An 18,466-nucleotide genomic window follows, 5' to 3' on the forward strand; every position below is an offset into this window, starting at 1 on the left:
ATTTTGCGAGCTTGTTTGTTTTTGTTTGTGTCAGCCGAGTTATGTTCGCATTTTCATACTGAATGTTGAATGCTGAATACTGAAACTTAATTAATTGAGTTGTTGACTGTGCTCGGTTCGACAATAAAAGCTGCCCACACATTGCGTATTTTTACAGCCGTATTTAATCTCATCCAAATGCGTATTTTAAGCCCCGGCCAGACAACAGACAACAGTTCCCATGGCAATCATCTTTTATTTGCCGCTGAGCTGCTGAGCTGCAGAGCCCCTTCACTCGGACACCATTTAATCCGCTATTACGCACTCCACACACTTCAGTGGACCAACGGCCATGTGGGTGGCAAAGCGAGTGTGGCAGTGGCATGTGGCATTAACGTGCCAACAAGGGGTTAAGCCCCGAAAAAAAAAAACAAAAAAAAAAAAATAAATAAAACCCATCCACTGGATGCTTTTCACAGACGCCGCCACCGCCGCCAACAAACACGAAGATTGAAACACACCATAATTTAGACAAATCAATAAATTACTAATAACCCCTCGCCGCTACTTCACTCCTGCCTCGTTCGATCGACATTCCACTGAACTCGACCGAGGTCCCAAGTCAACTTGGAGCTGCAGACAAAAGGCAGGGAGTGAAGAGTGTGCGGTGTGCAGACTGAACAGCAGTTTACCAGGTAGAGGCAACTGGCGGAGTATAGCCACAAAGACAGCGCCGGTCATCGTTCAAGTCGTGTTTTAAATTGGGTTTGTGGCCAGCTCTCGATACTCCACTCAAGCACTGCACTCTTCGATGTACGAACAAAAAGATACTTTTCTTCTCGGTGGAGTGCAGGAGAGTGGCAGAGGGGAACTGACAGTGTCTGCTTGTTATGGCCAAAGTCCCTGTCCGCACGTACTAAACATCAGGCAGTACCCAACCCAGCGGAAACCTGAAGAACGGCAGCCGCCAGTGATACCAAATGCAGAACACGAAACTAGCTACATATTGTCAATCTGCTTAAATGGATTAAGTTTATATTTTTCATTAAATATCTGTATATAATACTATATTATATATTACTATATATTATTATAATACTAGTCAGGAGTTGACATAACGCATTGAAGGACCCTATAAAGTATTTATACTCTTGATCGGCATCAACAGGCGAATCATTCTAGCCATGTCCAACTTTTAAAAGCCTAAACCCCAATATTTTACTCATGTTCTATTATTGTCAGTTTGCAAAAGGTATCTCTTTATCCCCAAAATAGGCTCACAAAAAGGCCATGTTACCAACTCTACAGATACCAAAACTTTAGCGAGAAAACAAGAAATGGCCAAGATGATGAAGAAGCCGAGATGATGCAGAGAAAGAACAAGGGGCAGTAGAGTCGAAGATTTACGGCAACATCGTCGGAAACATTGGCCGCCGTTCAGATCGCTTGGATTCATCGCCATCATCGTCATCATCCTCATCATCTTGGGTTTTTTTTTTGTTGTTTCACAAGATTGTTTTTGTTGTTGTTGTACAAGATTGATCCTCTGCGGTTGCTAAATGAACGCCTCCGGGGAGTTGCCAGTGCGCTTTTATTAGCGTTTTTGATCCAGAATGGATCGTAACCGCAGCAGCAGCCGCCAAGCGGAAAAAAAAGAGAGAAATACTAAACTCCAAAAGCAGACACACACGCAGATACAGTTCTGAGCAAAAAATTAGTACCTTAACTTCTACAGAAAATATATTTATTATTAGGAAATATTATTAAGTAATAAGCCAGTTTTTGATTCAAAAGAAAATTAAAGAATCCAAAACCAGGTGCTAGATATATGGAAAAAAAACCTTTTAAGATTCTTTTACTATGATTTTAAACGTTATTGTTTATAGTAAAAAAAATATACAAAAAATGCATGCAGACATTGAGCTTCGCTAATAACTCTTCCCTCGATCCGTTCTGATTCGGCTCGAATCGCGATAATTTGATTTTCCCCAAGCACAACTCATGCCCACAGAACAACACAACGCGATTTGATTGCGTTGGCGGCGGCTGTTTAGGCTCAACACGCTCGCAGCAACGGCGGCGGCTCGGCGTTCAATTAAATTAAGTGCAGCGGATTCCCTTTTCGTTTTTCTTGCCTTTATTTTCCCCCTTGTTTTTTTTATTATTATTTCTTTTTCTTATGTTTGTGGCATGCCACACCACCACAGAAGATGCTGGCCGCTCTCAAGTGGCGATCATGCCACTTAGGCAACGGTTTGAAAACGAGCCTTGGCTGGGAAACACTCGTGCTCGAGCCAAGACCCATAAGGAGGGAGTGGAGATCCCGATCCCGGGGGTAGTAGACACATTCAATTGCTTTTCCAATATATTGATCACTTGAGATCCGATGTGTGTGTCTGTGTTGCGTCCCCTTTCGGTCCATTGATAGTGCTATGGATTTTATGACTTCATTCCCTCAACAGATCTTTTGTTCGTGTCACCAGCAATTTGCTGTCCTCAATTACGATTTTTCTCTTCTGTGGATCTTGGCTCTAATGAGTTACAAACGAGCAGAAGAAGGGTCGATTGTTCACAAAGGAATCTATTGCCATCGATCTTTATCTTTTTAATCCCTTTATAGGTCACAACTTGGGTGCTATAACATACAATGGGATGGGATTTTGAGGAAACATTAAAACAAACTAAGGATTTTTAAAAACGATATTTTACTTCAAATTATAGTTTTGATTAAAATCGAAAAATATTTTAAAAATAGTATTTATCATAGCGTGCTGTTTATAATACCCTATTATTGACACCTAGATAATGGTCTAACACTCTTCAAAACATTTAGGAAGAACGAATGCAATGAAATTGGCTCTATATAAGCCAAAAACTATATTTCATTTCACAATGACAAGATGTCATCCAATTCGTTGCTGTCGATTACAGGAGGACTATTCCTGATCATTCTGATCGCAGAACACTGCAGTGCCAAGGTATGTAGTCCCCTTTTTTTTTACCTTGATACGAGGGAAGCCTTATCGTTTGAACCCGCAGCGTAAATGGGACTATGAGCCCTTGTCCATCAATACATATTCTTCGGACGAGAGTAAGTTGAAGTTCGTTGCGAAGATCGAAAGAGTGGCGCGGGGTGAGTTTGCGATTGGGGGCACAATTGATTTTAAGTACACACCGGACAGCAATACGATGGTGAGTTACAGAGCTGATTTAACTTAAATTTTAATATAACAATTTGTCAGGTGGAGGCAGTGGCCCATCGAAGCATCTCCGGTGCTGAAAGCGACTATAAACTGATTCCGTTCACCATCGCGAAGCAACCTTTTCCGGATTACATGAACAGTCACTACAAGGACTTGGTAATACGTAACCTGGCCAAATGTTCAAATCTGATTCAGTTTGAGGGCAAGTTCGACGGGGTGTGGCCTCAGAAGGTGTACACTCTGGACAAGTGCGTGGCCGACAGCGATGGCTTTCCGGAGATGGTGCCCGAGGGCTTCTATAGGATCAACTTCACCGTAACGAATCCCGTGGACTGGGGATTCGTGTTAATAGTGAAGATTTTCAACAAACTAATGTGATCAGTACTTGGAATAATATAATTTCCCAATACAATATTGTTATTATACATTTGCAATGATGTATGTTGAGTGTAGAAAATTATTGAAAAAATAAAAACTGCATCACAAAAAGGTTAAATAAGGGGATGGAAATTTATAAATTACATATATTATCGATTGTTGAAAATATCCTAAAATAAATAATAATAAAAATTAAAAAAAAAAATATAATATATATGTATACCGTGCAAACTATAAACACAATCCTTGTTAAGGAAATTTTTAATCAAACTAATGATTTTAAAAACGATATCATACTTTAAATTCTAGTTAACATTAAAATCAACAAATATTATAAAATAATAATTTTCATATCGCGGTTTTTATAACCTGTAAATGACAACCAGATAATGGTCTAAACATGCTGACAACACTTGGGGAAACCGAATGCAATGAAATTTGCGCTATATAAGCCACCATATATTTTCATTGGTCACAATTTCGACAAGATGTCATCCTATTCGTTGCTGTTGATTACCGGAGGAATATTGCTGTTCATTCTGATCGCTGGAAATTGCAGTGCCAAGGTATGTAGTCCCTTTTTACCTGGATACGAGTGAATCCTTATCGTTTGAACCCGCAGCGCATGTGGGACTATGAGCCCTTGTCAATCAATGGATATTCTTCGGATGAGAGTAAGTTGAAGCTCGTTACGAAGGTCGAAAGAGTGGCGCGGGGTGAGTTTGCGTTAGGGGCTACACTTGATTTTAAATACCCACCGCAAAGTGATACCGTGGTGAGTAATTGCGTGCGACGGAGCTGCTTTAACTTAAATTTAAATATATAAAAATTTTTCAGGTGGAGGCAGTGGCCCATCGAAGCAGCTCCGGTGCTGAAAGCGACTACAAGCTGATCCCGTTTAATGTCCCGAAGCAACCTTGGACGGATTTCATGAACACTCACTACAAGAACGTAGTAATGCCCAATCTGGGCAAATGCTCGAATCTGATCCAGTTTGATGGCCAGTTCGACGGGGTGTGGCCTCAGAAAGTGTACAAGCTGGACAAGTGCGTGACCAACTGCGACGGCTTTCCGGAGATAATACCCGAGGGCTTCTATAGAATCAACTTCACCGTAAGGAATCCCGTGGAATGGGGATTCGTGTTAGTCGTAAAGGTTTTTACCAAACTAATGTGATCACGACTTGGAATACGATCATTTCCCTATGCAATATGACTATTATATGTTTACAATGATATATGTAGAATGTAGAAAAATATTGACAAAATAAAAACTGCATCAAAGAAATTTTTCTATAGGGGGAAGGAAATATACAAATTTTATATATTATATATATTATAGATAACACATTAAGAATATATTATAAAACAAGAAAGGAAGCCAACTTCGGCACGCCGAAGTTTGTATACCCTTGCAGATATTATTTCATTACATCTTTCCTATACTTATTTTGCTTACAGTTTGACAGTTACAGTTTTGCATTCCCAGCTCAACATTTTCTCTACATCTACCGATCGCTTCTATGGCAGCTATATGATATAGTTGTCCGATTTTTATGAAATGTATACCAAAATTCTAAAATAATTAAAAAAGCTCAAATCTCAGAGTAGATGAAAATACGTTGAAAAGCTCCGAAGTTAAAATATTTTTTCCTATTAATTTCCTGATCGTTCCTATGGCAGCTATAAGTTTTTCCGTTGGTCCGTTTTTCATAAAATTCTTACCAAAATTCTAGAATAATATAAATAAATGGCTATATCTCAAAAAATATGCAAAAATATTGAAAAACAGCCAAGATATAATTTTTTTTTTCAAAACTTTATCGATCATTGGAATGGGAGCTATATGATATAGTCGTCCGATCCGGCCCGTTCCAACATATAGGGCAGTGAGAGTATATAGAAGACAGTATGCAAAGTTTCATTCTGATAGCTTTGAAACTGAGGGACTAGTTTGCGTAGAAACGGACAGAAGGGCGAACGAACGGACGGAAAGACGGACATGGCTAGATCGACTCGGCTGTTGATGCTGATCAAGAATATATATACTTTATAGGGTCGGAAATTATAATACCCTGCAAGGGTATAATAAATAGTATTAATAAATAAATACAAATAAAGTCGATCTGTACCGTGCTACCTTTGAGCACAATCCTTGTTAAGGAAACTTTAAAGCCAACTAATGATTTTAGAAATTATATCTCACTTCCAATTATAGTTTACTATAAAAGCAACGAATATTATAAAATAGTATTTTGCGTGCATTTAGCGTGTTTTTTATAATAACCTATTAATGACACCTAGATAATGGTCTAACACTCTTAAAAACATTTAAGAAGAACGAATGCAATGAAATTGGCTCTATATAAGCCACAAACTATATTTCATTTCACAATGACAAGATGTCATCCAATTCGTTGCTGTCGATTACCGGAGGACTATTCCTGATCATTCTGGTTGCAGAAAACTGCAGTGCCAAGGTAAGTAGTCCCTTTTTTTTTTACCAGGATACGAGTGAAGCCTTTTCGTTTGCATCCGCAGCGCAAATGGGACTATGAGCCCTTGTCCATCAATACATATTCTTCGGACGAGAGTAAGTTGAAGTTCGTTGCGAAGATCGAAAGAGTGGCGCGGGGTGAGTTTGCGATTGGGGGCACAATTGATTTTAAATACACACCGGACAGCAATACCATGGTGAGTTATTGCGTTCGGCAAAGCTGCTTTAACTTAAATTGTAATATATAAAATTTTCAGGTGGAGGCAGTGGCCCATCGAAGCAGCTCTGGAGCTGAAAGGGACTACAAGCTGATTCCGTTCACTACAAGGACGTGATAATACCTAACCTGGCTGAATGTTCGAATCTGATAAAGTTTGAGGGCAAGTTCGACGGGGTGTGGCCTCAGAAGGTGTACACTCTGGACAAGTGCGTGGCCGACAGCGATGGCTTTCCGGAGATGGTGCCCGAGGGCTTCTATAGGATCAACTTCACCGTAACGAATCCCGTGGACTGGGGATTCGTGTTAATAGTGAAGATTTTCAACAAACTAATGTGATCAGTACTTGGAATAATATCATTTCCCAATACAATATTGTTATTATACATTTGCAATGATGTATGTTGAGTGTAGAAAATTATTGAAAAAATAAAAACTGCATCACAAAAAGGTTAAATAAGGGGATGGAAATTTATAAATTACATATATTATCGATTGTTGAAAATATCCTAAAATAAATAATAATAAAAATTAAAAAAAAAAAATATAATATATATGTATACCGTGCAAACTATGAACACAATCCTTGATAAGAAAATTTTTAACAAACTAATGATTTTAAAAACGATATCTTACTTTAAATTCTAGTTAACATTAAAATCAACAAATATTATAAAATAATCATTTTCATATCGCGGTTTTTATAACCTGTAAATGACAACCAGATAATGGTCTAAACACGCTGACAACACTTGGGGAAACCGAATGCAATGAAATTTGCGCTATATAAGCCACCATCTATTTTCATTGGTCACAATTTCGACAAGATGTCATCCAATTCGTTGCTGTTAATTACCGGAGGACTATTCCTGATCATTCTGATCGTAGGAAACTGCGGTGCCAAGGTATGTAGTCTCTTTTTTTTTTACCAGGATACGAGTGAAGCCTTATCGTTTGCACCCGCAGCGCAAATGGGACTATGAACCCTTGTCCATCGATACTTATTCTTCGGACGAGAGTAAGTTGAAGTTCGTTGCGAAGGTCGAAAGAGTGGCACGGGGTGAGTTTGCGATTGGGGGCACAATTGATTTTAAATACACACCGGACAGCAATACCATGGTGAGTTATTGCGTTTGACAAAGCTGCTTTAACTTAAATTTAAATATATAAAAATTGTTCAGGTGGAGGCAGTGGCCCATCGAAGCAGCTCTGGAGCTGAAAGGGACTACAAGCTGATTCCGTTCAACATCCCGAAGCAACCTTTTCCGGATTTCATGAACAGTCACTACAAGGACGTGATAATACCTAACGTGGCCGAATGTTCGAATCTGATAAAGTTTGAGGGCAAGTTCGACGGGGTGTGGCCTCAGAAGGTGTACACTCTGGACAAGTGCGTGGCCGACAGCGATGGCTTTCCGGAAATGGTGACAGAGGGCTTCTACAGGATCAACTTCACCTTAACGAACCCCGTGGACTGGGGATTCGTGTTAATAGTCAAGATTTCCAACAAAATGATGTGATTACGACCTGGAAGACTATAATTTCCCAATACAATATGACTGTTACATGATTGCAATGATATATGTATGTAGAGTGTAGAAAAATATTAAAAAAAACCGAACTGCATCAAATAAATTTAGATACAAGGTGAAGGAAATATATATATTATAAATATTGGAAACTTTAGAGCCAACTAATGATTTTAAAAATGATATCTCACTTCAAATTATAGTTTACATTCAAATCAACAAATATTATAAAATAGTATTTTTTCATAGCGTGCTTTTTATAATAACCTATTAATGACAACCAGATAATGGTCTAAACAGGCTGACAACATTCAGGGAGAACGAATGCAATGCAATTCGCGCTATATAAGCCACAAACTATCTTCATTTGGTCACAATTTTGACAAGATGTCATCCTATTCGTTGCTGTTGATTTCCGGAGGACTATTCCTGATCATTCTGATCGTAGGAAACTGCGGTGCCAAGGTATGTAGTCGCTTTTTTTTTTACCAGGATACGAGTGAAGCCTTATCGTTTGCACCCGCAGCGCAAATGGGACTATGAACCCTTGTCCATCGATACTTATTCTTCGGACGAGAGTAAGTTGAAGTTCGTTGCGAAGGTCGAAAGAGTGGCACGGGGTGAGTTTGCGATTGGGGGCACAATTGATTTTAAATACACACCGGACAGCAATACCATGGTAAGTTATTGCGTGAGACGGAGCTGCTTTAACTTAAATTTTTAATTATAACAATTTCTCAGGTGGAGGCAGTGGCCCATCGAAGCAGCTCCGGTGCTGAAAGCGACTACAAGCAGATCCCGTTAACTATTCCAAAGCAACCTTTTGCGGATTTCATGAACACTCACTACAAGGACTTGGTAATACCTAACCTGGGCAAGTGTTCGAATCTGATCCAGTTTGAGGACGAGTTCGACGGGGTATGGCCGCAGCAGGTGTACACGCTGGACAAGTGCGTGGCCGACAGCGATGGCTTTCCGGAGATGGTGCCCGAGGGCTTCTACAGGGTCAACTTCACCGTAACGAATCCGGTGGACTGGGGATTCGTTTTAGTCGTAAAGATTTCCACCAAATTAATGTGATCACGACGTTGAATACAATCAGTTCCCTATACAATATAACTATTATATGTTTGCAAATTTATATGTAGAGTGTAGAAAATTATTAAAAAATATAAACGGCATCAAAGAAATTTTGGTATAAAGGGAAGAAATATATAAATTATGTATATTACCGATTGTGGTATAACACATTAAGAATATATCCTAAAATAAATAATAGTAATATATAAATACATAAATACAAAATCTGTATACCGTGAAAACTATGAGCACAATCCTTGTTAAATTAAAAACACGAAAAACTTGTTCATATGTACAAATTTGTGTTCTGTATTTAGCTATCTCCACCCAATGTTTATGTTCTTTTATCGTAAGCCAAAATCAGGTGCTTGTTAGTATTCACAATAATTGCTTAGCGGCAATGTTAGGCTGATTGTCCGAAATATAGATTTTTTAATGATTTTCAAACACGATAAATCCGTGAGATAGGGAAACCCAATTACTTCAAAACGAATATATATATGAGCAATCATCAAGCACTAAACAGATTCTATAGGAGGAAAACGGGGAAGATGCTATCCTTGATCGGAGCCTGGATTCTGATTTTTGCAATCCCATTCATCGAGGCAGCTGTGAGTTAGCTAAACCAAGTAAAGTTGATCCCGCCTAATTGTTCATTTTTTAGCGTAAATGGGACTACGAGCCTATATCATTTATAACCACTACTTCGGATCCCAGCAGGTTGAGTTTTGAGGTCAAAATCGATCGTTTGGGGCGTGGAGACTTTGCATTATCGGGCACCATCGATTGGAAATATGATGCTACAGAAAACACAATGGTGGGTAAACGAAGACACATCCTATACCTGATCATAAAATACTTTGAACTATGTCACAGGTTGAGGCCTCGGCTTATCGCAGTAGTTCGGGGGACGAGAGTGACTACAAGCTGCTCCCTTGGTCGATTCCCAAGCAGCCCTTCTACGAATACCTCAACACCTATTACAAGGATGTGATCATCAAGAACTTAGGTCACTGCACAAATTTGCCGCAATTTCAGGGAAAATTTCAACCTCCTTTCCCACAAGGCACCTATAAGCTCATCAAATGTAAGAGCGATGGCGATGGACTCCCCGAAATAGCACCGCCCGGATTCTACAAGATCATATTTACTAAATCTGGACCAGATCAACCAACTTGGGGTTTCACGGCTATATTCAAGTTGACGAATAAATTGTTCTAGGGGGTATTTTGTATTTCCAAGAAATGTAAACGTTTTTGAATTGAAATATTAGTTTAAACTCACATATGATTGCTTTGAATATGCTTTTATTTTCCACGCACCAATATTATATGAATATTTTCAATTAAAAGATATGATTAAACCAGTGTAACGGAAGCTAATACTATTTCCTATGTCACGTGAAATTAATCCTCTTTAATGCAATATTTGTATGTTAACCAGATGTTTAATAGTAAAATCCCCGAGCACGCATGTATGCACTGATATTTGAGATTTTATTAATGCATAACATTTTAATATAGTTGTTATATAATACTTTCGTGCCACATGACACTCTATAAACCAGTATAAATATCAACCGACAGTTGTCAAAGTCAATCAAGTCTTTAACCGGCAAAATGGATTCTCGCTGCTTGTTAGCCAGAGTTTTTTTGGGAGTCCTGTTGATGCATAGCTGTGAAGCAGCGGTATGTGAAGTAATTTTTCTCTGATTAAATATTGTATGTGTTTATTTTAAATAGCGCAAATGGGACTACGAACCTATGTCGCTATCGAGCACCACCACGGATCCAAGCAAGATTTTGATTAAGACCAAGATCGATCGCATAGGACGAGGAGAGTTTGCGATATCTGCCACTGCCATGTTTAATTACACTACGACTGAAGAGACCATGGTAAGTAGAACTAATTACTTTTTTATGTTGGAATTTACTTAATTTTAAATATTTCCTTGTTATTAAATAACTTTTCTAGGTAGAATGTTTGGTCTACAGAAGCTCTTCGGGAGCCGAAGCCGACTACAAACTCCTACCATGGGCAATTCCGAGGCAAACTTTTCATGAGCACCTCAACACATACTACAAGGAAGTAACAATGAGAGTTTTTAAAAAGTGTTCAAATTTCCCATATTTTGAGGGCGATTTCCAGCCGCCGTTTCCAAAGATGAACTATGTGGCAGAAAAATGTGCGCTTGGAGATGACGATAGGCTGCCGGAAATTTGTCCGCCGGGATTCTACAAAATTGTATTTAAGTGTTTTGGTAAAAACCAACCCTCATGGAGTTTTACTGCAGTCTTTAGACTGAAACCCAAATTGTTTTAATTCATTAAGAAAGAAGAATATTTTTTTTAAACCTTTTTTTGTTAAAGACAAATAATATATTAAAGATTTAATAAATTGAATGTATAAAAAATATAAGTTGTGTAATTATTTTTTTTAATATAATTTTTAAATAGATTTATTACAGGGCGAAACTTGTACAGTATTCCTGAAGTTTCAGCATACCCTTAATAAGTAAAAATCGATTTTTTTTCTCATTATTAACATATATCTATTTATTTTATATTTATCACATATTTATCCTTTCTCATATTCCACCACTTAGACAATTGACTCCCTTTGCAATATCCACTTACATAAATTCAAAGTTTGCAAGTGGATTTATAATTAAAAACGTAAGAATATAATTAACCCACCAATAAATAAGCATTGTTATATAATAAAATCTGAAAGCATGCAAGCAATTAACATTGAAAATTTTACATTGCTTTACATTGTTACACATAATCCGATAATAATATTGCGCAACAAAGCAGCCTTTAAAACAGTATAAATATCAACCTACAGTTGCCAATATCAATCAAGTCTCTGGTATAACCCGCCAAATGTATTCTCGCTGCTTGTTCACCGGAGTTTTTTTAGGTGTCCTGTTGATTCACAGCTGCAGAGCGGTATGTAAAGTAATTTTTCTCTGATAAAATTATATTCTTTTTATTTTTAATTTAAATAGCGCAAATGGGACTATGAACCCATATCGCTCACCAGCACCACCTCGGATCCTAGCCAATTGAAGGTCGAGGCCAAGATTGATCGCATAGGTAGAGGAGATTTTGCCATATCTGCCAATGTCGAGTGGAAATACCCTACGGATGAATCGACCACGGTTTATATTCTTTTATATTATGAGTGAGAAATCTTTAATATAAACCGCAACCTTTTCCAGATAGAGGCGGTTGTTTATAGGAGCTCTTCGGGAGCCGAAGCCGATTACAAGCTCCTACCATGGTCTATACCGAAGCAACCCTTTTATGATTACCTCGACAGCTACTACAAGGACGTGATCATGAAGAATTTTAAGCACTGTTCCAATATACCGCAATTTGAAGGCAAATTCCAGCCGCCTTGGCCAGTTCAGACCTATGTGATAGATAAATGCGTGCTTGGCGAAGGCGAGGGACTGCCAGAGGTGGCCCCACCCGGATTCTACAAGATCATTTGTAATTTCACCGGAACAGACCAGCCCTCATGGGGATTCGTTGCAATTTTTAAATTAACAACAAAAATGTTTTAATTAATACATGAAATGCATATAGAATATAATTCTAAATCCGTTTTTAAATTGGTTTATCAAAGGGAGACAAACAGGAAATCAACTCTCTTATCATTTTTACTCACACAATGTTTGAAATGCTAATTATGAGCGATAAAGTATAATTAATACGATTTATGCAAGTAAGCTACTTGTTATTTATTAAAATCTCAAAGCATGCAAGCAATTATCATTGTAAATTTAACATTGTCGTACATTATGCCGTGCAACAATGCTGTCTATAAACGAGTATATAAATATCAACCGACCTTTGTCAATATCAATAAAGTCTACAACTGGCCAAATGTATTCTCTCTGCTTGTTCGCCAGAGTTCTTTTGGGAGTCCTGCTGATGCAAAGCTGTAGAGCATCGGTATGTGTAGTAATTTATTATAATTAAATAAAAAATTTAATTTTTTATTAACAGCGGAAATGGGACTATGAACCTATATCGCTCAAGACCTTCACCTCAGATCCCAGCCAATTGAAGATCGAGGCCAAGATTGTTCGCATACGACGAGGAGATTTTGCCATATCTGCCAATTGCGAATGGAAATACACTACGGATGAATCGACCATGGTGAGGAAATTGTTTATATTTTTCTTATGAGTGAGAAATCTTTAATAAGCTTTAATATAAATTGAAATCTTTTACAGGTGGAGGCGTATGTCTATAGAAGCTCTTCGGGAGACGAAGCCGATTACAAACTGCTCCCATGGGCAATTCCAAAGCAACCCTTTTATGATTACCTAGACCACTACTACAAGGACGTGGTCATGAGGACTTTAAGCCACTGTTCGAATATACCGCAAATCAAGGGCAAATTCCAGCCGCCTTGGCCAGTTCAGACCTATGTGATAGATAAATGCGTGCTTGGCGAAGGCGATGGACTGCCGGAGATTGCCCCGCCCGGATTCTACAAGTTAACTTTTAATTTCAGCGGAACAGACCAGCCCACATGGGGATTTACATTAGTTTTAAAAGTAACAACCAAATTGTGGTGAAAAATATTGAACATCTAATAAATTGAAAATGTAACATGTACTCACGTGGCGTTTTATTTTTTAAATTTTTTCCAGATTTTTTATCAAAATTGGAAGTCTTGATTTTTAACTAAAAATTAAGATACTTTTTTAAATAAAAATGATAATAAAATTAAAAGTAAATAATTGGTTAAAGAAGTTATGTGCCAAATTTTAAAACAATTCTTCCAGTAGATTTTGATCAGTGATCAGCTCTGCCTTAAGTCGGACCGCTTTGGCAGACTATAAAGGATGCTTAAGAGTGGTCATAATGTGGATTTATAAAACTAATATATACATATATATTGATATATTGATAATTTTCTCATATGCAGCCATTCATAAACTCAATGTCGTTAAATTTTTTACTTTTAATATCCAATATTAGCATGCAAAATGTTAAATGAAAGAGTGTAGCTCCGAAAATGATTTTTCGATCACATAGTTTTCCTAAAAAAAAAAAAAAAACCTATGAAATCTTCATAAATTCTAGACAATTTGTACTAGTTTTTGGCACGCTAATTAATTGACATGCGCTGGAAAAATATTTAGCAATTTCAATACATTATTCTATAAGTTTACAAGCAGCAGACGTAATCATGTCGTGCTAACTAACCCACATTCTGCTATATAAACATCCACCGATCGAGAGGTTAATTAAGTTTAATTTTGAACAAATGTTTAACCGCTACTCGCTGCTGCTTTCTTTCGCCGGACTTCGGTTGGGACTCCTTCTGATCCCCAGCTGTAATGCAGGAGTAAGCCAGGATTGCCAGCTTGCTTACTTTTACAGTCAGGATATTAAGATTTATTTGGACATTTTCTATTTATGACAGCGCAATTGGGAATACGAGCCAATTTCTCTGAAATCCTTTACCTCCGATGAGAAGCTCCTGAAGATTCAGACAAAGGTCGATCGTCTGGGACGTGCGGAGTTTGCCTTCTCTATGACTTTGGATTGGAATTACGATGTGGACAATACCACCATGGTAGATCCTTTTTAATAATAATATCCCAATAATAATAATAACCCTTTCGTTGGACAGGTGGAAGGAGATGCATATCACTGCACATCCGGTGATGAGAGCGACTACAAACTGATGCCCTGGTCTGTTCCCCAGCAGCCCTACGTCGACTACATCAACGGCTTTTACCGGGATGCGTTCATTAAGAACGTGGGCCACTGCTCCAATTTACCTAAATTCGATGGTGACTTTGTTCCCCCCTGGCCACGTGGAGTCTACAAACTGGACAAGTGTGTGGCCAATGGCGAGGGATTACCGGAAATCGCACCCGAAGGCTACTACAAAATCGTTTACAAAACCACCGGTGAAGTCGAATGGGGCTTCACCCTGATCATAAGGGTCTCACACAAGGGTCTTTAATCAAGATTTTTGGCCCAAAAAGGAAAAACACAGTAACTCCTTTTAAAATTGTAAAGCATTTCGCTAGAATATTTTTATTGGAATATTTTGTTGTATGTCAAGTGGCCATAATTGGTAAAATAAATTGATTATTATTCTAATTTTTGTTTTTTTGTTTTACATTTCACACGAAAGAAGAACATTCTTGTTGACAAAGAAATTTATTAAATTAAAATTAACAATTAAAAGCCAATTTTATGGAATTATATTTTGTGTTTGCTTTATCACATTTTACACGAAAGCAGAATATTCTGCTTAACATCTTGTCTATAAAATTGTTTATATTGAAATTAACAATTACTAGCAGATTGGGTAAAATTATGATGTTTAAAGAAATAATTTGAATTGCTAACTAATTATAATAAATGTTTTCAGACATTGACGAGCTTGTATTTTTCAGCAACAGATCATGTAGATCTGCAATGTTTACAAGCCTTTGTAGATGACAAACTTCAGATTAAACTGACATGATTTACCTGATCCGGTGCCATTACTGGTAAAAATATTGTAAACATTTTTTTAAATGTTAAAATCTTAACAATGTTGTCGTGCCGGAAGTAATATTAGAGTATAAACGTGACCCAGCTACTATAAAATATTGCAAACTGCAACCAAAATCAACAATTGACCTAGAAATGTATTCCCTTAACGTGCATTTGCTTCTCTCCGTATTCGTTTTAGTTAATCTGTGCGATGGTTGTGCTGGGAGGGTAAGACTGAAAAGATGTCCTTCACATTATTTTGTTCCTCAATAAAAATCATTAAAAGTTTTCAATATTTCTAAAGCAAAACTGGGAGTGTAAACCCCTCTCAATAGGCGGCGAGACTACCAACCCTAGTGCCATGGACCTGGATATGAGAATCGAACGCGTTGGCCGTGGAGAATTCTTTTTCTCAGGCACCTTTTTCTGGAACATTGATCTCGATGATAGCGTTCTGGTAAGTATGGAAATTAATCATTCAATTCAATTCAAATATCCCTAATAATTCAGAAACATTTATCAGGTTGAAATGCAGATTCTAAGAAGTCATTCCGGCAGCGAGGCTGATTACAAGCTGACTCCTTGGTCCATTCCACAGCAAACCTTTATCGAGTACATCGACACCTTTTACAAGGACCTGCTGATGGCCAATCTGGGCGATTGTACCGACTTGCCAAGGTATGACTCCGGATATGTACCGCCCTGGCCGAAGGGCACTTTCAATTTCACCCGCTGCGGTATCAAAGGCGATGGATTGCCGGAAGTGTTGGTGGAAGGCTTCTATAAGGTACAAGCCATCATCACCGCCCTGCCAACTGTTCAGCAAAATATTACCGCGATTATTCAGGTCACATTAAAAATGTTCTGAATTCTGGAAAATTAAATCGAAGAATTCAGCCCTTGTCTATGGCTCTTTCTTTTTGCTTTGGGACATTCCCAAGGTGCGAACCGAATTCCAGCTGCGACGAGATCGTCATAAAGTCCGCTTAAGTCAGGGACCAACAAATGAGACTGGCCAGGCCAGGTAGAAATCGCTTAGAGCCAGCTGACGTCGGCCTGGCAGGCAGGCAGGCAGTTGGAGTGTGAAATTGGCAAGACATGTTTGGAAACTGTTGTGGTAAAAAAGTGTTGCAGAGAAGTAGAGACACAGGGAGACATTGTGGGGAACACCAGGGGAAAATTACACAAAGTGTCGCCTGCACAGCTAAAAATGCCCATAAATAGAATACAAACATGCCACTAAACTATTGTTTTTTGTACGAAAAATAATTGAAAATTAAACTTTTTGACAGTTTTTCTCAAAAAATTGGTATAAATTATGATTTATATTTTGACTTGCTAATATTTTTTACTGTGCAATTCCCCCCTCGTTTTTCCCCCCTTTGAAAATACATTTCGAGTTGCACTTCAAGTGAAAACTCTGCACAGTTGCCTCGGCTAATTTATTGCAAATTGTTAAAAGCTACAACGACGAAGGCGACGCTGCTGCTGGCTGTCAACTGATGACAGCCGCCTGCCGCCACCCCTTCGGCCCCTATATTTGTGACCGCTGCTGCTGCTGTGTTTTCCCCATTTTTAGTATGCTTCGGTTGCTGTCTGGGGGAAAACAGCAGTTTAGAGTGAACCAGATTCGCATGGAAATCGCTGCAAACTAAACGGCAGTGCAATGAAGTCACAGATCTTTGAGGAGCTTTATTTTAAAGCGTTATCATGTGGAATTCAACAGCTTTAAATGCGAGTAACACAAGTGTTTTTATAGCTTTCAATTTACGTTTTAATAGCTGTTAATAAAACCTCCCTTTGAAAAAATCCCACAAAAGAAGGTTTATTATTATTTTACTCATTAAATCACCAATAGTTTATTATCTTTCGTCGATTGATATAATATATCACAAAAAATTAAATCTCTAAGCACATGATTGAGTTACGATCGAATGGATTAACTGAATGTAAAAATGTTTATTTTGCATTACAAACGAGATGGCGATCAAACAAGGCTTTAAAAGCCAATTAATTTGCTGCAACGAAACTCGGCTCACCCTGATTAGCATATGGCAACAGCAGCAGCAGCAAGCGATTTGCATTTAGCCACCATCCATCTAACTCACACGATTCCCAGTCCCATGCCGCCTTCCTCCTCCGGAATCTCGCCGTGCCTGTCTCATCAGTTTGGCTTGAACATTTTGCGGCATTGACAATATCAAATTGTTATCTGGCATAAAATAATTACAACGTTTTAATGCAGACAAAATAGTTGTCGTCGGTCGATGGTTGTTAGTGTTAGTGTTGGTGTTGCTGTTGCGCCAGACTGTCGCTCGATGGCTGCATTGATAGCATCGTTGTTGTTGTTGCTGTTGCTGCCAAAGTTTAGCTGCCAATTTGAGTGCCAATAAAAGCGCGTGTGCGACAGCAAAGAGATTTCATTTTCAGCAAGCAGTGAACAGTGAACAGTGAACAGCGAACAGCTAACATCAGACAGCGAACAGCTATAGTTATATGGTTGCCGTGGTCGGTGGTTGCCAGTGTTGCTGCTGCTGGTGCGCTAATTAACCAAAAACGCAGCCAATTAGTTGAGCTAACACGAAAAAGTTTCAGTTCCATGAAAATGGAAAGGGAAGAAATGATACACAGCGAAAATTCTTTAATATCAGCTTAAATGTAACCTTTGGCAATGAGCAGAAAGATTATATTTCCACGAAAATTCTAGCAGTAATGGCACCCAACATGGGGCCTCGAGATCTAAGTCATCCCCCAAATAAGGCAAACATTTCTTTAGTTAATATACATTTTTTTCTCTGTATATAATTTGCAGAAATAAGCTTAATTGATTAACTAGTTCAGCGAATCAACATGGGAAGCCAATTATTTAGATAACCGGATAGATAAACCACTGATAATACGTCTTGTTATAGCCATATGATGAAATTCGGTATAATTTAACGCATACAATATCAAAAATGTTCCCAAATATCCCCAAAATAACCTGACCAATTATCTCACGTTTTTTATACCCTACACTTTATGATCATCACTTTTTAACGAGTTCACTGGAAACGATTGAAGTCA

The 18,466-nt window shown here is 38.2% G+C and overlaps 11 protein-coding genes and 1 pseudogene across 12 annotated transcripts in view; 11 read left to right on the forward strand and 1 right to left on the reverse strand.

The window, feature by feature from the left end:
• sbb (scribbler) overlaps positions 1-18,466 on the reverse strand; it is a 94,567-nt gene that overhangs the window by 14,157 nt on the left and 61,944 nt on the right. The gene's annotated exons all lie outside the window — the stretch shown is intronic.
• On the forward strand, positions 2,823-3,675 carry LOC108076549 (uncharacterized). The gene is made up of 3 exons (XM_017169460.3): positions 2,823-2,957; positions 3,019-3,171; positions 3,222-3,675. The coding sequence occupies exons 1-3, from the start codon at positions 2,880-2,882 to the stop codon at positions 3,558-3,560; spliced, it is 570 nt and encodes a 189-aa protein (XP_017024949.1). The 5' UTR covers positions 2,823-2,879; the 3' UTR covers positions 3,561-3,675.
• LOC108076655 (uncharacterized) lies at positions 4,028-4,826 on the forward strand. The gene is made up of 3 exons (XM_017169589.2): positions 4,028-4,126; positions 4,183-4,335; positions 4,398-4,826. Exons 1-3 carry the CDS (start codon positions 4,049-4,051, stop codon positions 4,734-4,736), a joined length of 570 nt encoding a protein of 189 aa, XP_017025078.2. The 5' UTR covers positions 4,028-4,048; the 3' UTR covers positions 4,737-4,826.
• On the forward strand, positions 5,962-6,618 carry LOC108076662 (uncharacterized; annotated as a pseudogene).
• LOC108076654 (uncharacterized) lies at positions 7,101-7,973 on the forward strand. The gene is made up of 3 exons (XM_017169588.3): positions 7,101-7,178; positions 7,240-7,392; positions 7,455-7,973. The coding sequence occupies exons 1-3, from the start codon at positions 7,101-7,103 to the stop codon at positions 7,791-7,793; spliced, it is 570 nt and encodes a 189-aa protein (XP_017025077.2). The 3' UTR covers positions 7,794-7,973.
• LOC108076653 (uncharacterized) lies at positions 8,174-8,962 on the forward strand. Its single transcript, XM_017169587.3, has 3 exons — positions 8,174-8,267; positions 8,329-8,481; positions 8,544-8,962. Exons 1-3 carry the CDS (start codon positions 8,190-8,192, stop codon positions 8,880-8,882), a joined length of 570 nt encoding a protein of 189 aa, XP_017025076.2. The 5' UTR covers positions 8,174-8,189; the 3' UTR covers positions 8,883-8,962.
• Positions 9,429-10,103, forward strand: LOC108076660 (uncharacterized). Its single transcript, XM_017169594.3, has 3 exons — positions 9,429-9,493; positions 9,547-9,699; positions 9,759-10,103. Exons 1-3 carry the CDS (start codon positions 9,434-9,436, stop codon positions 10,101-10,103), a joined length of 558 nt encoding a protein of 185 aa, XP_017025083.3. The 5' UTR covers positions 9,429-9,433.
• Positions 10,496-11,234, forward strand: LOC138928161 (uncharacterized). The gene is made up of 3 exons (XM_070284733.1): positions 10,496-10,570; positions 10,625-10,777; positions 10,857-11,234. Exons 1-3 carry the CDS (start codon positions 10,502-10,504, stop codon positions 11,202-11,204), a joined length of 570 nt encoding a protein of 189 aa, XP_070140834.1. The 5' UTR covers positions 10,496-10,501; the 3' UTR covers positions 11,205-11,234.
• On the forward strand, positions 11,760-12,482 carry LOC108076661 (uncharacterized). Its single transcript, XM_017169595.2, has 3 exons — positions 11,760-11,833; positions 11,893-12,045; positions 12,106-12,482. The coding sequence occupies exons 1-3, from the start codon at positions 11,768-11,770 to the stop codon at positions 12,451-12,453; spliced, it is 567 nt and encodes a 188-aa protein (XP_017025084.1). The 5' UTR covers positions 11,760-11,767; the 3' UTR covers positions 12,454-12,482.
• On the forward strand, positions 12,771-13,476 carry LOC108076652 (uncharacterized). Its single transcript, XM_017169585.3, has 3 exons — positions 12,771-12,844; positions 12,899-13,051; positions 13,129-13,476. The coding sequence occupies exons 1-3, from the start codon at positions 12,776-12,778 to the stop codon at positions 13,474-13,476; spliced, it is 570 nt and encodes a 189-aa protein (XP_017025074.2). The 5' UTR covers positions 12,771-12,775.
• On the forward strand, positions 14,176-15,019 carry LOC108076658 (uncharacterized). The gene is made up of 3 exons (XM_017169593.3): positions 14,176-14,252; positions 14,331-14,483; positions 14,541-15,019. Exons 2-3 carry the CDS (start codon positions 14,442-14,444, stop codon positions 14,877-14,879), a joined length of 381 nt encoding a protein of 126 aa, XP_017025082.2. The 5' UTR covers positions 14,176-14,252; positions 14,331-14,441; the 3' UTR covers positions 14,880-15,019.
• On the forward strand, positions 15,554-16,268 carry LOC108076657 (uncharacterized). Its single transcript, XM_017169591.3, has 3 exons — positions 15,554-15,628; positions 15,687-15,857; positions 15,924-16,268. Exons 1-3 carry the CDS (start codon positions 15,554-15,556, stop codon positions 16,266-16,268), a joined length of 591 nt encoding a protein of 196 aa, XP_017025080.1.

Source organism: Drosophila kikkawai, chromosome 2R (assembly GCF_030179895.1).
Source record: "Drosophila kikkawai strain 14028-0561.14 chromosome 2R, DkikHiC1v2, whole genome shotgun sequence".
Taxonomy (NCBI): Eukaryota; Metazoa; Arthropoda; class Insecta; order Diptera; family Drosophilidae; genus Drosophila; species Drosophila kikkawai.

Bases quoted from the DNA above. Each gene is read 5' to 3' on its own strand.
- LOC108076549 (XM_017169460.3), top strand. From the start codon at position 2,880: ATGTCATCCAATTCGTTGCTGTCGATTACAGGAGGACTATTCCTGATC. The intron at 2,958-3,018 runs GTATGTAGTCCC...TTGAACCCGCAG, and splicing joins CAGAACACTGCAGTGCCAAG to CGTAAATGGGACTATGAGCC. The intron at 3,172-3,221 runs GTGAGTTACAGA...ACAATTTGTCAG, and splicing joins CACCGGACAGCAATACGATG to GTGGAGGCAGTGGCCCATCG.
- LOC108076655 (XM_017169589.2), top strand. From the start codon at position 4,049: ATGTCATCCTATTCGTTGCTGTTGATTACCGGAGGAATATTGCTGTTC. The intron at 4,127-4,182 runs GTATGTAGTCCC...TTGAACCCGCAG, and splicing joins CTGGAAATTGCAGTGCCAAG to CGCATGTGGGACTATGAGCC. The intron at 4,336-4,397 runs GTGAGTAATTGC...AAAATTTTTCAG, and splicing joins CACCGCAAAGTGATACCGTG to GTGGAGGCAGTGGCCCATCG.
- LOC108076654 (XM_017169588.3), top strand. From the start codon at position 7,101: ATGTCATCCAATTCGTTGCTGTTAATTACCGGAGGACTATTCCTGATC. The intron at 7,179-7,239 runs GTATGTAGTCTC...TTGCACCCGCAG, and splicing joins TAGGAAACTGCGGTGCCAAG to CGCAAATGGGACTATGAACC. The intron at 7,393-7,454 runs GTGAGTTATTGC...AAAATTGTTCAG, and splicing joins CACCGGACAGCAATACCATG to GTGGAGGCAGTGGCCCATCG.
- LOC108076653 (XM_017169587.3), top strand. From the start codon at position 8,190: ATGTCATCCTATTCGTTGCTGTTGATTTCCGGAGGACTATTCCTGATC. The intron at 8,268-8,328 runs GTATGTAGTCGC...TTGCACCCGCAG, and splicing joins TAGGAAACTGCGGTGCCAAG to CGCAAATGGGACTATGAACC. The intron at 8,482-8,543 runs GTAAGTTATTGC...ACAATTTCTCAG, and splicing joins CACCGGACAGCAATACCATG to GTGGAGGCAGTGGCCCATCG.
- LOC108076660 (XM_017169594.3), top strand. From the start codon at position 9,434: ATGCTATCCTTGATCGGAGCCTGGATTCTGATTTTTGCAATCCCATTC. The intron at 9,494-9,546 runs GTGAGTTAGCTA...TTCATTTTTTAG, and splicing joins TCCCATTCATCGAGGCAGCT to CGTAAATGGGACTACGAGCC. The intron at 9,700-9,758 runs GTGGGTAAACGA...ACTATGTCACAG, and splicing joins ATGCTACAGAAAACACAATG to GTTGAGGCCTCGGCTTATCG.
- LOC138928161 (XM_070284733.1), top strand. From the start codon at position 10,502: ATGGATTCTCGCTGCTTGTTAGCCAGAGTTTTTTTGGGAGTCCTGTTG. The intron at 10,571-10,624 runs GTATGTGAAGTA...TATTTTAAATAG, and splicing joins TGCATAGCTGTGAAGCAGCG to CGCAAATGGGACTACGAACC. The intron at 10,778-10,856 runs GTAAGTAGAACT...TAACTTTTCTAG, and splicing joins CTACGACTGAAGAGACCATG to GTAGAATGTTTGGTCTACAG.
- LOC108076661 (XM_017169595.2), top strand. From the start codon at position 11,768: ATGTATTCTCGCTGCTTGTTCACCGGAGTTTTTTTAGGTGTCCTGTTG. The intron at 11,834-11,892 runs GTATGTAAAGTA...TAATTTAAATAG, and splicing joins TGATTCACAGCTGCAGAGCG to CGCAAATGGGACTATGAACC. The intron at 12,046-12,105 runs GTTTATATTCTT...AACCTTTTCCAG, and splicing joins CTACGGATGAATCGACCACG to ATAGAGGCGGTTGTTTATAG.
- LOC108076652 (XM_017169585.3), top strand. From the start codon at position 12,776: ATGTATTCTCTCTGCTTGTTCGCCAGAGTTCTTTTGGGAGTCCTGCTG. The intron at 12,845-12,898 runs GTATGTGTAGTA...TTTTATTAACAG, and splicing joins TGCAAAGCTGTAGAGCATCG to CGGAAATGGGACTATGAACC. The intron at 13,052-13,128 runs GTGAGGAAATTG...AATCTTTTACAG, and splicing joins CTACGGATGAATCGACCATG to GTGGAGGCGTATGTCTATAG.
- LOC108076658 (XM_017169593.3), top strand. From the start codon at position 14,442: ATGACTTTGGATTGGAATTACGATGTGGACAATACCACCATG. The intron at 14,484-14,540 runs GTAGATCCTTTT...TTCGTTGGACAG, and splicing joins ATGTGGACAATACCACCATG to GTGGAAGGAGATGCATATCA.
- LOC108076657 (XM_017169591.3), top strand. From the start codon at position 15,554: ATGTATTCCCTTAACGTGCATTTGCTTCTCTCCGTATTCGTTTTAGTT. The intron at 15,629-15,686 runs GTAAGACTGAAA...AATCATTAAAAG, and splicing joins GCGATGGTTGTGCTGGGAGG to TTTTCAATATTTCTAAAGCA. The intron at 15,858-15,923 runs GTAAGTATGGAA...AACATTTATCAG, and splicing joins ATCTCGATGATAGCGTTCTG to GTTGAAATGCAGATTCTAAG.